The 17,717-nt window shown below is 37.9% G+C and overlaps 1 protein-coding gene across 3 annotated transcripts in view; it reads right to left on the bottom strand.

Annotated features, from left to right (window-relative positions):
- TDRD9 (tudor domain containing 9) overlaps positions 1 to 17,717 on the bottom strand; it is an 87,543-nt gene that overhangs the window by 36,986 nt on the left and 32,840 nt on the right. For 2 of the 3 annotated variants that reach the window (XM_050896920.1, XM_050896922.1), the window contains exons 6-9: positions 16,453 to 16,533; positions 12,600 to 12,764; positions 5,850 to 5,953; positions 3,074 to 3,132 (exon numbers count right to left, since the gene is read on the bottom strand). In XM_050896920.1, coding sequence (XP_050752877.1) covers positions 3,074 to 3,132; positions 5,850 to 5,953; positions 12,600 to 12,764; positions 16,453 to 16,533 — 409 coding nt within the window. The remainder of the gene's footprint in view (positions 1 to 3,073; positions 3,133 to 5,849; positions 5,954 to 12,599; positions 12,765 to 16,452; positions 16,534 to 17,717) is intronic. The other variant, XM_050896921.1, reaches the window with a different exon arrangement.

The following is a 17,717-nucleotide window of genomic DNA, read 5'->3' as shown; positions in this document are numbered from 1 at the left end:
TAGAGAAAAACATGCAGACTGGGAAATATAAAAACAGTACCACTTTTTAAGATTACTATAATATAGAAAAAAATGTGTCTGTTCATGAACTAGAGCATGTGATTGAAGATATAGAGAAAACACAGGAACACCATGATACAGTTTGTTTGGACACAGCCTGCCAGACCTACCTGAACCCACCAGGTACTGCTCGACTATCTAGCTGTCTAAATGCTTCCTATTTGCCATTCTGCCTGGTTACATATCCGAGTAGTGGTATGCGTGGTGCTAAATGGTTACATATCATGCGTGGTGCTTAGTTGCTGACTGGGGTTAAACCACAACAGTAAGACATCAAGGCTTGAATCCAATTTATGTTTAAAAACAATTAAAAGAAGCTTGATCCATGACTGGCAGAAGCAGACTCTGCATAACCAATATTAATAGTAATTATTAATCAGTCTGGTAATTACTGACTAGACACAGCAGGCAGTATCTGCTGCCCAGTTCTGGAAGTGACACGAGTTGATCATGACACCTATAGAACAAAAGGCTGCCACCAGGAGACACAGATCTTGGAATGAAACAGTAATTAGTAACAAAATCTGTTTGGCAAACATACCAGGACAATAAGGAGAGTGTGGAATGGAGAAGTGCAAAAGAAAATACAAAACAGACAAAGAGATTGACACAAGTAGAACAGATAAAAGTTTAGGACAGTAACTGCAGAATCCCTTTGAAAGAAAACCCTAAAGCTTTAAGCTATGCAATTCCTGCCATCAGCAAGTGCATGCGAAGCACAGAGAAATCAGGCCATCCCCATCTTCTGCAAGCTCCTGAAGAGGATGACAACCTACTGTTGCTTTCATTTAGCCTGTCAGCTAGTCTGGCAGAAGCATGTTATATACTTGAAGGTGTAGCTCAGTGATGATTCAGTCAGTCTGACCTCTTTTTCCAATTTGATCTTTAAAGAACTATACATCAACATATATGCTCAAGGAACATGAAGGTTGCCATGTCAAGCACTCAAATGAAAAAATGCCAGAATTAAGACTGGTTGTGCAAACTTAATGCAGCCCACTGGGAACATATTTACGCATATATGTTAACAAAAAAAAAATCACCGTACAGTTTAACATGGCACTTTGTATCACCTGGGGACAGACTAGCTCTGGAATCAAAGGACAGCTGAGTACCGAAGGGTATTTATCTGTAAAGAATCAGACTCAGTAACATTAAAAAAAAAAAAAATAAAAAATTAAGCACTGAACAAGACAGGCAATTACAACAGGAAGGGAAAAGACGGCATCCTACTCGAGACAGCTGCAGCTGCTCTATGGTTCTGCTCCATCACTGAGCTCTGCAAAGACAGTGGGCAAAAATCATGTAACAGTACTCCTCAGCACGGCACAACTCTTTCTGGCTGCTGATGCCTACTCAGCTTGAAATGTCAATGGGAGTGTTATTTTGAATGTACAAAATGCTATGTAATTGTAAGCACTCAAAAAAATCTAGGCACCTCAAATCAGTGTCCTAAATGTGGAGGTTATTTTTACCCAAATCTCTGTCTCAGCTGCCCTCTTGTAAACTGAGGGCTCTCGTCCCCTTTTCTCTAGTTCTGTATAAAGACTATTTGTGAAGAAAATTTCAAGAGGTATTTGCTAATCCTGTGTTCAAGATCAGTCTTGAGCATCCAGTTACAAAACAGGCCAAGGTCAAACTCTGAACAACAATAATAAAAACCAAACCTGAGTACCAGCTCATTCAGAAAGCACTATCTACAACAGGTTCTCGTGAATTTACCAAATGTATTTAAATAAAAAGTTTCATTTTATCAGTTGCAGTTATAAGCCATCAGAGATAGCAGCACAGTAAAAAAGCACCTCAAAGTGAAAGATAAAAAAAGATTTGGGAATTAAAAGTGCTAAAGAGTAATTTCAGCCTGAAATGAAAACTCAGAAGGCCTGAGGAAGTCTGAAAGCACACCAGACAATCACCAATACGAGAGGCCAGAGGCAGCAGAGATGGTGTCCCTACTTTATGAACGGTAAACTGGAATGGGTCCTACACTGACACGATGAAGTAATTAATGCCTTCTACCCATTGGTTTTATAGAGAGGCTAACTCCAAGAAAGGCAGCTCTAATGCCTTTTAGCTGGCGGGGAGCACCCTCCACTGAAAGCTACTCTGCAACTGCAGTATACTTTTGTGCTGGTGTGCTGCGTTTCCAGCCCTAGTGCTAGCATGTCTACTGCTAAGCTCAACACAGCAGCGAAATGACATTCATAAAGATTTTACAGAGTTAGAAAGTCCTGGTAGGAATAGACCTCACTGTGCCCAAGGAAGCAGCTGCTCCAGACTCTGAGGTGACTCTCCACCAGAACATAACCAAGTCTTTTCAAAGTTTTCAACTAGCAAGCTTTCACATCCATGAAGTAAAAGAATACTTGAAACCACCAGGTAACAGGTTTGTGATGCTCGGGAAACCTAGTCTGCAGCCTAGTTACACAAAAATTATTGTATGCTTTTGTTTTGGCTGTCATTCTTACTTGAACCTCTTAGCTAGATTTTAGGGGCAGCGTAAGATAACTTAGGTTTACTGTTTAAAGAAGACTAAAACTATATATAACCAGTTCTCTGATCATTAATTGCTAGGTCATCGTGCATGCTTTTGAGTGTTCCTATTACACCAACCAATGCACATGGAAAGAAAAAAGTGAATTTTAACTTTTACAACAAGAATCTAAATAAAGACTATACTACATGCAGATAAGAAGATATCTCTAAAAATCCTAGGAACTTCATACAATATTTAATAACTAACCTAAAAAATTGAGCAACTGAATTTCTGTGGATTAACTGTAGAATTAATTTTATTATTGTAACTTCATTTTTAAAACATACAAAGTCTTAATTTTTGACTCACAGCTCGTCCAATTATTGCCATATTTAAACAAGTTTGCAAGCAAAATACCCAAATAGATCAATTAACCCCAGTTAAATATGTGTTTAATAAATCCCTGGAAGAAGTGCCAGAAGAAAGCTTGTTAGATGACAAATAAGGAAAAAGAAAGTTATTAAGACGTATACTCACCTGGTAAAAATACTAGCACACTTCCACGTTCTGATGTAATGCTCAGGTTTTTTTTCTCCCTAACAAGAATATGCAGTTTCATTAATTTTACAACCTCAGTCTACTTTATTGCCCCAAGTTATTTTGTTCTGAAAGAACAGGCAGACCTGCACACTTTTTGTAACATGTATTAAACTTCCTGAAGAAATGGAATTCAAAACACTATTCACAACTATGCTTTCTGAAGAACACAGTATATAAACATTGGAACTAGATCATTAGGTTTAGTTTTGTCTTCAAAATCATGTCAAAACAGAAAAACTCTTATTTAGCAATGAAATTAATCAAAATTAGGTGTATTGGGTTTGCATGGCAAGGTTTTGGTAGCGGGGGGGCTACAGGGGTGGCTTCTGTGAGAAGCTGCTAGAAGCTTCCCCTATGTCCGATAAAGTTAATGCCAGCGGGTTCCAAGATGGACCCGCCGCTGGCCAAGGCCAAGCCCATCAGCAACAGTGGTAGCGCCTCTGGGATAACAGATTTAAGAAAGGGAAAAGAAGTTACAGGGGAGTTGCAGTTGCAGCCAGAGAGAGGAGTGAGAAGATGTGAGAGAAACAACTCCGCAGACACCAAGGTCAGTGAAGAAGGAGGGGGAGGAGGTGCTCCAGGCGCCGGAGCAGAGATTCCCCTGCAGCCCGTGGGGAAGACCATGGTGAGGCAGGCTGTCCCCCTGCAGCCCATGGAGGTCCACGCTGGAGCAGATATCCACCTGCAGCCTGTGGAGGAACCCATGCTGAAGCAGGTGGATGTGCCTGAAGGAGGCTGGGACCCCGTGGGAAGCCCGCGCTGCAGCAGGTTCCTGGCAGGACCCGTGGAGAGAGGAGCCCAGGCTGGAGCAGGTTTGCTGGCAGGGCTTGTGACCCCGCGGGGGACCCACGCTGGAGCAGTCTGTTCCTGAAGGACTGCACCCCGTGGATGGGACCCATGCTGGACCAGTTCCTGAAGAACTGTAGCCCGTGGGAAGGACTCATGCTGGAGAAGTTCATGGAGGACTGTCTCCCATGGGAGGGACCCCACGCTGGAGCAGGGGAAGAGTGTGAGGAGTCCTCCCCCCTGAGGATGAAGGAGCGGCAGAGACAACGTGTGATGAACTGACCCAAACCCCCATTCCCCGTGCCCCTGCGCCGCTTGGGGAGGGGGGAGGAGGTAGAGAAAATCAGGAGTAAATTTAAGCCTGGGAAGATGGGAGGGCTGGGGGGAAGGTGTTTTAAGATTTGGTTTTATTTCTCATTATCCTGCTCAGTTTTTGACTAGTAATAAATTAAACTAATTTTTCCCCAAGTCGAGTCTGTTTTGCCCATGAAGGTAATTATTGGTGAAGTGATCTTCCTGTCCTTATCTCGAGCCACGAGCCTTTCGTTTTATTTTCTCTCCCCTGTCCAGCTGAGGAGGGGAGTGATAGAGCGGCTTTGGTGGGCACCTGGCGTCCAGCCAGGGTCAACCCACCACATTAGGTTACCAAAGATCTTAAAATGAAACGTAGTATACTACTGCAGAATTCTATGCAAACTTATTCAGTAATTTTTCAAGTATATGTAATACTCTTGTATTCTAAAAATATCACTAGACACCTTTAACAAAAGCCTAGCATGTAAAAAAGCTAACCATTATCAAGAATTACAGGTCATGACAAACTTAAAGGGAAACATCTTTGATTAATCTGTTATGAGTCAAGAAGCTAAAGCCACCTTAACATAATATAGAACTCGTATTTTTTGTTGTAATCATTCCTGATATACCATTTTTGAAAGTCTGTACTCTCAAACTATATAATGAATGGAAAGTATAGTTTTTAATGGAAGGTACATAACAATGGATGTTTAATAGCCCTTTTGGTATTTGAAAGCTGAAATGTTAATGCCTTCATGTTTGCTTATAAAAGGTAGCTTAATGTGACTATTCTAAACTACAGTTAAACAGCTTAATTGAAAAGATCAAAAGAAATCATCAAGAACAAAGCTCAGAAGTCACTATATATTGTAAAAAAGTTAGTGCCAATTTTTTTTATTTATGTACCTCCATCAACACCTGTACTTCAGTGGTTCACTTGATAACTGCTCAGGTGAGCTTAAGTAACACTTTCTTAAAACTTCAAAGTTTACGTAATACTAAGTTTGAAAAAAATTAAGCTTACAAAACAAAACTATTTCTTCAGCATACATTTATAAATGACTAGAATATATGGGAACAAAACCCATTCCTAAATACATACTCAGTGTTAGACTAATGTTGTAAAAGCAACTTTACTACATTTTCAGATACTAAACATCAATTTACAAAACACAGAGAGAAACACAAATTAATATTCAGTTATTTCAAAAGACAGTAAGGCATCAGTCAAACAGCCAGTGAAAATTAATGCCTTGCTTGTATTCGTTTTTCATAGCTTAATGTATGTTTTAGTTTACAAAACAAAACAGTAGTTCTGGTTTTATTCTTCATATAATTAATACGCAGCTCTGGTCTGCAGCAAAGAATCTAGCTTCCATATGACATGGCTGGCTTGAATGATCACTTACACTTCATGCCCTGGAGTGTATTTCAAGAACATAGGGCATTCAGTAAGACCTACAAGCAGTCTTAGTATGACTACCCTGAGTAGAAGTCACACGGATATATAAAATGAAAGCAGAGATGCATAGAAAATTAAGTTACCACTAATAACTATAATACATGGGCTGCTGCTGTTCCTTAATTTCCCCAAAGAACAACTGATGCCAGATCTTGAACTGTATTTTACCTATTGCTCTTCATCTCCAACTCATCAAATGACTGAATCAAAGACACTGCTACTTCATACATCTCCCTTACTATCACTGGTTCCTCAATTCTTTGAGAAGGAAGCTGCGTGGAGAAGAAAGTATTGAGGTTAACACAGTATAACAGGCTAAAAGACTGTAGATCATGTACGTGTGTCGATTTGTCAACTGCTTTTTGATTAAAACTGATCCAGCACAGAAGCTGTACAAAGAAGTAACTTGATCTGGAGCATTCGTTACCTTGTAAATAGACGTTTTCCTTCAAGCATCCTACCATGCTAATGCTAAAGAAATACTTCTGATATTTACCTACTTAAGATAAGTACTAGCCCACACTCCATTCCCTAACGTTTGCAGGACATAGTCTTTATCCAGAAGTGTTAAGCACATGAGACTGACCACAACCCATGGGAATGGGATGACAAGGAGAGGAATTTGTGTAAGGCAGGCACAATCCTTCTCGCAGGTGCTATAATGCAGGTCTCTACCTGATTGCAAATAAATCATGTACCTCTTTCTCATTTAAATTGCCTTCGCATTTAATGGATTTTGTGTTTTAGGTCATACCCTGTCAAAGAACTATGGTTCTGTTGTACACAATATAACCATGATGATTCTGTCTACCCTGTTTTCTAGCATTCTGTCACAAACTCAGGGCTTTAATATTAAAGAACACAAATCAAGTCTTCAGAGCAAAGACAGTAACTTAATCACATTTCAGTTTTAAGAAGAAAATGCTTAATGAACTAGACATGCTCTGGGAATGGTCTAATAATATTACACATTTTTCCCTTGTAGGGAAAATGGCTTTTGATCATTGCTCACCTTTCATTCTCAGGGTCTCTCCTCATTCTCGTGGAAACTCTTTACTGGACTAACCGCAATCTAACTTTTCTAGACTTGTATTACAGTGTAATCTGCCCTCCACATACTTCACATTATTAGAAATCCTACAGTTAAACTGCACTTTCCCTCCTATTATGGCTTTGAAGTTCTTTCCTCTTTACTCCCTCCACCCTCAAATGAAATATTTTATTTACTTTTATGCTGAAATCTAACAGTTTAAGTCATCCAAAATTTTCCCATGAAAACCAATAGGTTCAAGTGATCGTGTGTGTGTATGCTTTAAGAAATCATGCATTTTCTCACTAGCTAACAAACCTCCATTTTATGTTTATGCTCAAACAAGTATTTCTCCTAGCCTATCAGTCACCTTCACCTGCTGCTTGATACACTACAATAGTATTTTATTATTCAAATACAGCTTTATTTAGGCTTGGACTTCTCATTTTTACTTTTAAGGAATGGTACTATAATTGAACCAACAGTGAAAACTGAACATTTGTGCTTTAAGCATAACACTCCATAAGAATTGGACCGCATGATAACAATAAAAATGCAATAGTCAGTAGTAATTGTTAAATACGTGCAGATAAATACCAACATAAGGTAAGATGCAGCTGTAGCCAGGGACTTTTAACAAGGATATAAAGAGTAGGGAAAAAGGCACTCCTGGACAGAAAATCAAAATGCAAGCTGAACGGCCAAGAGTAATACTTGAAGTTTCTACACACAAAACTAAGATATTCCAGGTTTCCCTGTAAAAGCAGCAGAATTGTCCACATTTCAGAGATTTGCTTTCATTTTAATCAAGCACAAAATTAGGATTATACACTTACTCCAATCCAGTTACCATATAAGCAAAAGAGGATTCTGCACAGGTTTTCAATGAGCAATAAAGCAACTGAAAAAGATATACTGATAAAGTTGGAATGCATTGTATGTGTACTGATAAGAGTATCATTCATATAATGCATCCTTCAATTATCTTACTGGATTTCATCTCGCTTCAGACAATGTGTAAACCTATGCATCTGAGGATTACAAATTTTGGATATAAGCAGATGGTGTATTGGTTGAAAATAAAGACCCACCTGGACCAGCTACTTTGATCATAAGAAAATAGCTATCTTCCAATGTAATGCTGCTGAAAGGCAAACATGACCCCAGGTCAGGAAAGGTCATTCTAAGGGTGCGATGTGTTAGTGACACTGTACAGAACTGTCCCTCGCTCTGAAGTGACTCAGGTCTTGTCAAAGTTTTCAGCCAGGATACTTGCCAGCCTTTGAAGTAAAAGAACTCTTGAAGCCAACACATACCCAGTTCGTGATGCTGGGGAAACTGATGGGCACTGACAATACATCTGCAATTCTTACCAGGTTTTAAGGGGATCAGCTGAAACTTGAACAGAAGCAAATTATGACTACTTCAATGACCAGAAGAATTAAGAGACTTTCCTGTAGAAGAATAGCAAAGATTTACCTTATCTAACAAAGCAAAATGAAAGCCAGAAAGAGGTATTACTGCTACCTATAAACCTATCCAAGAGTAAATAAGAATGTGGGAGGGAGAAGAGTTATTTTAATCTAAAAAACAAAAACCCAAAAAACCCCACCCACCAAAACAAACCAAACAAAAAACCCCAACAGTTTTGACTCTAATCTGTCACAGTCTCCCATGGTGTTCTTGGGAGAAAAGGCAGAGGAAGCAGAAGTGTCCTTTCATTTGCTTCTTTCCCAGCTCCAGCACTGGGACTGCATATCCAAGTTCAAGGTTCAGTGCCAAGACAGTTTTAACCTGATCCAAAATCTTGCCTGCAACTGTACACATTTGACCTAGCAGAGATATTTCAGAGAGCTAAAACCACAGAAAACTGAACTATCTAAACTAGCTATCAAAACGAAATTAGTTATTTTTCTACCAGTTTCCCTTTGTGAAGGAGCTCACAACAGAATCACAAAAGCACTACTGCTAGCACCAATTTGCCAACACTGATTTAGATCAGCTTTTGGTGCTGCAACCTCAGCCCTCGGCTTACCAACCCTTACCATAACAGCCAACCTGTAACACTACATCATGTCAACCCTAGGTTGCCTTAGTGTCTGCAGAAAGACTCCTTTCTGAAAACCCTGAGAAAATTATCCTACTTTCTTCTGGTAGAGGATGGATTGGAGGATCAAAAAAGCCATCTGTAAGAACTTGATGATATTCTTTCCACTTCTCTGACCCCCTTGAATCAACTAGCCAGGTAGACTTTTCAGGTATACAACCCTGTCAGTCCCAGAGCTTCTTAACTGCATCTTACACCCACTATAGTAATGCTTTTCCAATGAAGCTTGATTAGTCCATGAGAAACCACAGACAACATTCTAGTACTTTTTCCCCCCCAATATATGTGATAACCTAAGGAATTTATCTTTCCTGGGCTGCTTGAACATAAGATTTTTGTTTTTAGATTATCCCTGCTTAAATAACTGTCAAATTTGTCTTTTCAATTTTGTTACCAATTGTACCTTTAGTATTCTTTAACATGACAAGGCTGCCACATCACTCCTAATGAAAGGTAACAATGTGACAAACAGCAAATCCAAAAGCCGAGTCAGAGCTGACTGAAATAATACAACATAATCGGAATAGCTTTTGACAGCAGTTCACTACCTTTCATCTGCACTCTGACTTCAGTTCCAGGGATATGAAGGAGTTTTTACATTTGCAATCCAAAAATGGGACTCTCTTTTTTGCCTTAGGTAAGAAGTAGAGACACGCAATTTCACAGATTTACTGCCAAAGACTAACATCTAGACCCCCAAGTTGCTTAGATTTTTTTAAAATCTGCTCACAGAATTAACTATACAATTAATTTGCATTTGTATCTCCAATACTATACTATAACAATAGGTAAGCATTTACACAATTAGCTTTAAATTTGCCTATCTATACAGCCTTCATACATTTTTCATCAAAACCTGTGTTTCACTGATTCCTTGGGGCTTAGAGGGTGCTGATATGACAAAATGATGATCCAGTCAAATATCCAGAACAATGTGCTTACAAAGGCCATTATGCCAAAAGAAAAAGAAACTACTTTTATAAACCTATATTCAAAAATTAAACAGTAGCACCTATAAATGACCCAATATCTGGGCAAAGGTAAGCCAGTGCTACACTGAAGAGTGTTTCTCCCTTCCTTCCCTCCTATTTTTATTCTTTCCTACAAATGAAGCAATTCAAGGGGAAAGCTTTATGTCTATCTAGCCATAGCAAAGGATTTACTGCAAACAGGCATAGAGAATTAAAAATAATGACTGGCATTTCTATTTATCTTCCAAATCACAACTGGTATCAGTGAATTCCCAAATTATCCAAGTCAGAACTGCTCGAAAAAAATTTTTATTTTCAAGCATAGTTTTAAAACATTATCACCTACAGAAATGAGTGACATATTAAAGCCAAGAACACTGCAGGATTCATAAAAGAATTCTACATTTATGCAGTAACATCCAACTATTTTAAGATTTTTTGAGAAGGGACAAAGGTTCATACCTCACAGCAAACGAGACAGTTACAAAGGACCAAACGGATTTTAATCAAAATGCTTTAAGGAATGAGTTATGATTTATGTAATCTGATTTTACAGTTATTAATTTTAAAATCAAAAGGAAACTTGGAAAAATTCTGTTTATCTAAAAAGCAAAGACTGTTTTTTAACTTCTGTATTCTTTTATGTGAATTTTACAGGCTTTTATAGGCAAAAATAAAATACTAAGAACTAAAGCCTGAAGCCTGTACCTCAGGCAGTCATCTAACTGATTTTGATTTTAGCATGATGAAAGATGTGCCCCTGCTTCCATATGGCAGTGTTAACTTATTAACTGCCTTAACACTTAGGCCCTGCTTTCATTTTTATTAGGATGTTACATAAATCTTCTTAGACCTTCCATGTTTTTAAGTATTTTTTTAAATAAAACTACTATTCAGAGAAAATCTCCACACATAGCACCATAAGAAACGAGATGCGAGACCAAACATCAGTGCTTTCTAATTCAATTTCTTCTTTTTTTTTCATACATATGAGAAAGAAAAAAAATAATAAAAAAAAAGGAAAATCAAGAGCACTTCTGTGCTTCTATTGTTGCCCTAAGGTACAAGTAACTTCTTGGACAATCATACTGTTCTCCTACTGAACAACAAAATGGCTATACTAGGACAACACAAAGAAACAGATGAAAACTTCAAAAAAATCAAACCTAAATGCTCATATACACAGAGAAAATAAAAAATATAAAAAGCCATAAGCACTGAAAACAGTTCCTTTTGTTCGTGATCTTTGAGGTGAAAGGTGTGGCAGCTGACATTCAGCTCAAAGTGCAGCTATGACAAATACAACTTGACTGAAGTAGACTTACTGAATTTCTTGGTTATCTTTTTGTTGTCATCTATCATCAAAAATCTTTTAAAAAAAATCATATATTACATAATCTCCTCCATATTATTTATCTGAGCTGCCACACTAACGTATAAAAACTAACGGGCCAACTGCTACATGTATTTAGTTTATTTTTTTGGTTGCATTAAAACTTCAACAGTTGACAGCCTTTTATTTTAGTTTGCCTGTGTTGAGGCATAACCAATGCCTGTGCTGCCTACAGCATAAGCAATTATTTTCTTCTGGGTTTCCCATAAACTACCTGTTTGTTTTATTTCTCTAATTTAGTTTCTGCAGAATTGAGGGATGAAAGCTAAATAACAACAGTATGGTCATATACCACTACTTTTTAAGTGCATCCCGTTTTCTTCATTGTATTAACATTATAACAGTATTCTGAATTATCAAAATTGACCAATAATTACTCCCATGCCCCAGTTATTTTTAGAGTGGTTGTCATTATTAAAGCCTGAGTGCATTTGTTCTACTTTGCTTTAACCTGTTTATTTTGCCTGGGACCATAATACTGAAAGAGTTCAGACACTCAAGTAAATTCCTACACAACTGTTTTTCAACTGTAAAACAAACTCCTATCATAAAACCACAGATACCAGGTTCACATAAAACCACAGATACCAGATTAAGTCAAACTTACATTTATTCCTTCATTATCTGTTGTCTGTGCAGACACATGCCATACAATAGCATGTCAGGAGCTCTACAAACAAATATACTATGCAGTTTATAAGCTAAAGATTGACACAGCAAATGAATCTTCAGCCATTACTACCCTCATTAGGCATTAGAGCAGCAATTCTCCAGTGCAGCCATTTAGGCTGTTCAGTGGCCACTAGGGATTTGGTGAATATCTATTATTCTAACAAATTTTCATTACTCAAAATTACATATTTGCCATGGTGGCCTACGTGGGTACAACAGAAGTATGTTCAAAACTACTGCATAAGAGCTCTGGGACTATTAAAAAAAAGAAAAAAGGAAAAAATAGGAAGCGCATGAGCCTCAGCTGATAGAGAAGCCAACTTAACAACATCACACTTCTAATCATAAATGCTTCTTTTCTGATGACTACTTCCTAGCTCTTTCTGCCTTTGATACATAACAGCAACATGAACCGACCCAGGAAATATTCCCCGAGTTTGTCAGCTGTATTCAAAGAGATCTATAAATCCTCATATATTACTTTCTGCACAGACTTCTACATTGTTCATCCTGGATGCAAACTACTGAGCAAAATGCCATATACTACTTAAAATTCCCAGCCCTTTACATTCCATTTCTGTTACACGAAAGAAAAACTAGGCTGCTGATGCATCATCATATATTAATTCTTATCTAGAACTGTAATGTAAAATTGGTTATTTGTAATTTTATTACACAGCTTTCAATTGACTATTCCAATTTCTTTCTTACTATGTCCAAAGAAATAAAGTTATATTTACAGTACCTTGAAATGAACAGTGTGCTTCAAATCATCAAGATAATATTCTTCGATTGCATAAGGTTTGCCTTCCACCTTAAATATATAGGCTGGGTTCAGACCGTTATGAACTGGAAGTGCAAAGTAATCAGCAAATTCTTTACAGTTGATGGAAGCAGACATCAATATTACCTGTTAAAAAATTGCACAGCAAATGTAAAACATTAATTTTAACGCAAAATGCCATGCTATGCTGGAATTTCCACTGATTCTTTATGCTAAAATGGTCTAATTTTGTTTACTACAGCTATGTATCCTAGGCACGTTTAAGACAATCAAAGCTAAATGCTTGAGATTCCCTAGGTAGCATGTGGAGAAAGGTAAGCAACTGTAAGACAACAGCTCAGGCTAGATGCATAGGGCAGACAACGTGAAAAACTTTTTCCTGTGGTAAAAGTTCAACCTAAAAACATATAGTACTCTTCCTTAAGCTTATGATCTCTACATGGTCCTCAAAAGAAAAAAAGCGTACACTAAGTATTTTCAACTCCTGTTTTACTAAACAGTTAGATATCAGTGCCTTTAACTCCATCAAAAGATGGGCTTACTCCTATTACAGCAGTAACTGTAATTATAACCCAGCCTCAAAAACATTACTATAATGATTTTGAAATATGTCAAGTAAGTTTTCCCTCAGTTTCAATTAATTTATCCAATTGAACTCTCAAGGATCACACTAAGCTCCTCGCTCTGTTTGCTGACTCTGCCAAGGTTCTTAACCTCTATTCACCTACAAAGAAGAACAGAAATCACATTTGCTACCTGGTGACACCTCTTCTTTCAATTATTATGAAATTCAGAATTTACAGCTTTGTTGTTTTCTCTCTGGTTAGACAGCATGATATGTGCAGAATGGGGGAAGGGAGAAGAATGAAGTAACTTAGTAGCTATGGCTATTTACCCTCTAACCCCCCTATTTGGAATGTGCTCCCACTCCTCAGCACAGCCAGCTGGAATAAACTAGACAGCTTCAACTTGAAAAAGGATGAAGAGCCAAGGAGTTATAATGAACTGTGTAGTGTTCAGCTTCTTTATCTTCAGACCTCCTGAGCCACTCTAAGCAGTACTTGTAAACTGGGACACGGTCAGTCCTCTTTTGCTTTCCTGACACCTTGCATGAAATAAAAAAATATAATGAAATAAAGACATCAATACCCAAAACAAAAATGCAATGAAATACAAAAGCAGCCCCCTTATGAAGTGACAGGCAGGCAAGCTAATGAAGTGGGCATTGTACCACTGTGCTCAGCTCCAAAGCACAAGGAATACACAGAGAGGGCAGACTAAATCATGAAGTCATTTAACGTGATTCTGAAAGGAGGAGAAATCTGAAAGGACATAATTCTGCAAATATTATATGAAACTTGTCCCACTACAGCATGAACTGCTTCATGGCTCAATAGACAGTGGCTCACCTATGCTAAGAAAATTGACTAAATGTAGCCTTGCCTGAAGGCTATTGAAACAAAATCCAGTCTAAATTATCCTAACCACAGTTACAGGCCAGGAATATTAAATTACCTCTTCTTCTAGACAATCTTTGTAATTTGCACTCTGTAATCTGCATGGAGTCCTTCAAAATGGAAGGAAAACCACAGGTTGGTAACAGAGTGCCTGAAGGATCGCATTACTAAACCAAGAGTTTGATCTACTCCCAAAGCAGAAATTAAACAAGCATGTATCACCAACATGGCATAGGAACACATTAGAATAGAGGGTAATTGAAGGAGACAGTTCTTCAAGATCAAACAGTCCAAAAACACTCGTGCAGCATGGATATGTCTAAAGCCCCACCAGATGATACCAAAAATATCCACAGTAACAACTTCTTCCTTCATATGTCCCTGAATGGCAATTTGCTAGAACTGTTCTTACTTTCCTACCCAAGCAGCTGTTACTAGTCACTACTGGAAATTACACTGTTTGGTCTGACCCAATAGAGTCATTCTTACAGTCATAGGTTTTCTTGCAACAACCCCGTCCCAGCAAGTTCAACCTTAGAACAGTCAATCAAATGTCTGCTCTGTGATCTAAAAGCACTAATCTGCACCAGCCATCTGCCAGAAAATTCAGCGTAGCTGGTAGGTGAAGCACAACAGGTAGATCTTGTCCTCTGTATGTCAGAATCACTCTTGCCACCCTGTTAGTTGATGCAATGTTAAATTAACTGCTACTTCTGAGGACTGCAATGTCCATATTAGGAGACAAACACCTCATATGTATTTCCTATCACCCTGAATTATAAATACTTTTTTTTTTCCCCTTAAACAGGCCTCCTTGCACCTTTTTGTTTTATGAATCCAGGGGGGCTGGGAGGAGAACCTTGCATTTTCTAAATGAACTTGCCACATGATCAAAGCTCCCTTCCTTTACAGTTTTTCAAAAGGGTCTGAAAAGGGATGAGGTAGGAGACACTGGGCTTAGCGTATAGATTCAAATTGAATTACCTGTTCCACTCTGCTAAAACCCAGCAACTGAGATCAAGAATTCCCCCCTCCCTACCACAAAAAAATTCAAAAGCACACACACACTCTCCCACAAATATAAGACTGTCTCAGATGTATACAACATGAAACTGTCATGTGAAGAAACAACTGCAGAGAAGGATATAAAGGAGACAAAGTTTTCCAGTGACAGTTTTGAGAGATTTAATCAGAATTATAGAGGAAAAAAGTCTTTCAGGAACCTATAAAAGAAAAATGTTTTCTAACAGAAAAGATAATAGGACCTGTAGGGATTCCTGCCATTGACACCAACCAGATAATCAGCATCAAGGGCAAACTTTTCGCAAACTGAGTATGGTCAAATTATTTGGTATTCTTGGTAGGCAGAACCAAGTGCTAAGAAAGGCCGAATAGCTTTACAGTACTGTCTCTGAATTTAAAAGACAAGTGAGTTTTCTTACCGGCAAGAAAAGGAATAAAAAGTAAAAAATGTGAAGTTCACAGACATGGCCTATGCCAACTGGAAAGGCACTTTCAGTGAGAGCATGCTTCGAAGATCTGAAGACCAAGTTATCTGAGTTTGAATCAATGTGGTGGATTGTACAAAAGAACACAGATCCCCTTCCAATAGCAACAAAACCAGCCACATAGACTCAAGTTACGTCTGCTTTGAACAGAACAGTTCACATTAACTGAACAATTAACTGAAGCACTTAAGTGACACGTACAGTCTCGCAAAATTTCTGCAGTCCCAAATAGCTGCACAGACATATACCGAGTTAGCCTAACTCTATCACTTGTATTTAATTTCTTACAATTCAAGAGTTCATTACTTTGAGACCACAAAGACTAAATATGTCATGCTAAATCTCTGCAAACTCTGCTTTAGTACAAAGCACAATTTCCTAAAATGCAGAGAAAAATCTCAGCTGTATTTTACTACCAGTTTTACCTAGAAATTACAATACAGCATTTTTGGGGTTTTTGCTATTTTTCCAAATATGTTGTTCCATTTAAAAAAAAGCTCAGTATTTCCAACAGTTAATGCTACCATATTTAACCAAGGATGAGCACTGCCCTCAATACCCAATATGTAATTCTAGTCAAATATCCATCTTGCATTTTTTAGCCTTAAGCAGACTTTAGAAACTAATGCATTTTAACGTGAGGAAAAAAAGTCTCTCAGAACACATTATAGCAGCCAGGAAAAGAATGCCCTTTAGCTTGCTTGCTCATGAAGAGAGGCAAACTAAATATTTTAGTAAAAAATAATGACGCATTTATGGTAAGTTCTTTAAAACATGCCCTTTGTAGATCAAAAACATGTAAAAATTTATTCTTGCAAGAAAAAGTAGCAGAAAATACTTTGAACCTACCTTTACAGACTGTGAATTTGTACGCAACAGTTTACGGATCACCAAGAGCAAGAAATCCATTTCTTCTGTACGCTCATGCACCTGGAAGACATTATCCACAATTTAATTTTCATTAATTCATGCTCTTTTTGACAGTCTCTTCCTTTGCTACTCAGTTTCATGTTTTATTTTTGTAATATGGAACAATACATTTTCATAGAAGAAAACACACCTTTTAAGACTATGCATGTTAATCACGTTTTAAAATCCCAACACAGCTGTTCAGACAACTACAGCACCCTTTGTGAAAATCATATGCCACTATTAAGTCATGAAAATTGTAGAATAATGACTAGAAAACCAATCATGAGCTCTAGCCACTAGTTCTACAGGAGTTGACAGTAACAGCTGAAGTGATACTGAAGTTGGGTAAGTCAATTGTACTGGTAAGATCACAAATGATCCAGGCAGGGACTATGGTGGGTTGTCTAAAAGCTAAGCAAATTGAAAAGACACCCCTTGTTGCCAATGGCTTCTAGCTATGATCAAAATATACAACTGCTTTCTAGAACATTATTTTCCACCCAATTCTTTATATACCCTAGCACCTGACTTTTCTGACTGCTCCTTGCCATTCAATAAATACTTCTCAACATTATGAATGATGATCATATCACTTTCTTGAATTACAGTTTAAATATATTTAAGTGCAGCAGCTTTTTCCACAGCTCAACCTTCAAAGGTCAACATTCATGCCCTGTAAGGTAACTAGCATATTCTAACATAATATAAAGATATACTTCTATTCAATACTGCCTCATTACAAAAATGATTTAGCTAAGGCAGTTTTCAGGCTGACAGCAAGGTCTTGCTGTGAGAAGTCATGATTTTCGGACCTAGGTTTGTTTAGGTATGTTCCTAAATGCCTGCAGTACCCTAAGAGGGCTGGGACCTGCAATTAAGAATGCAGTGGAGAATATGCGGTTGTTAAAATGGTTACTATTGGGTCAAGATCACAATCTGTGAGGTAGATATGGGGAAAAAATTGGCATATGGGGAACAGGAGGGACTAGAATTTCAGCTGGGGAGCAAAAAACACATAGTCTTGAAAGCTAGGAGCTGCTGAAAGAAGCAGTACAAGCTGATACTATCAGTTCAAATTACAGCACCCAAGCAAACAAGGTTTGATAAATCTCTGCATAAATCTGTTCTCCTGCACAAGGGGCCAGAAAACTTCACTCATTAATTTTTGTATCTAATAATTTTTAAGACTAAAGGAACAATCT

This window comes from Gymnogyps californianus, chromosome 5 (assembly GCF_018139145.2).
Source record: "Gymnogyps californianus isolate 813 chromosome 5, ASM1813914v2, whole genome shotgun sequence".
Taxonomy (NCBI): domain Eukaryota; kingdom Metazoa; phylum Chordata; class Aves; order Accipitriformes; family Cathartidae; genus Gymnogyps; species Gymnogyps californianus.
Note: the sequence above shows the minus strand (reverse complement) of the source record. Positions and strands in the feature narration are given on the sequence as shown.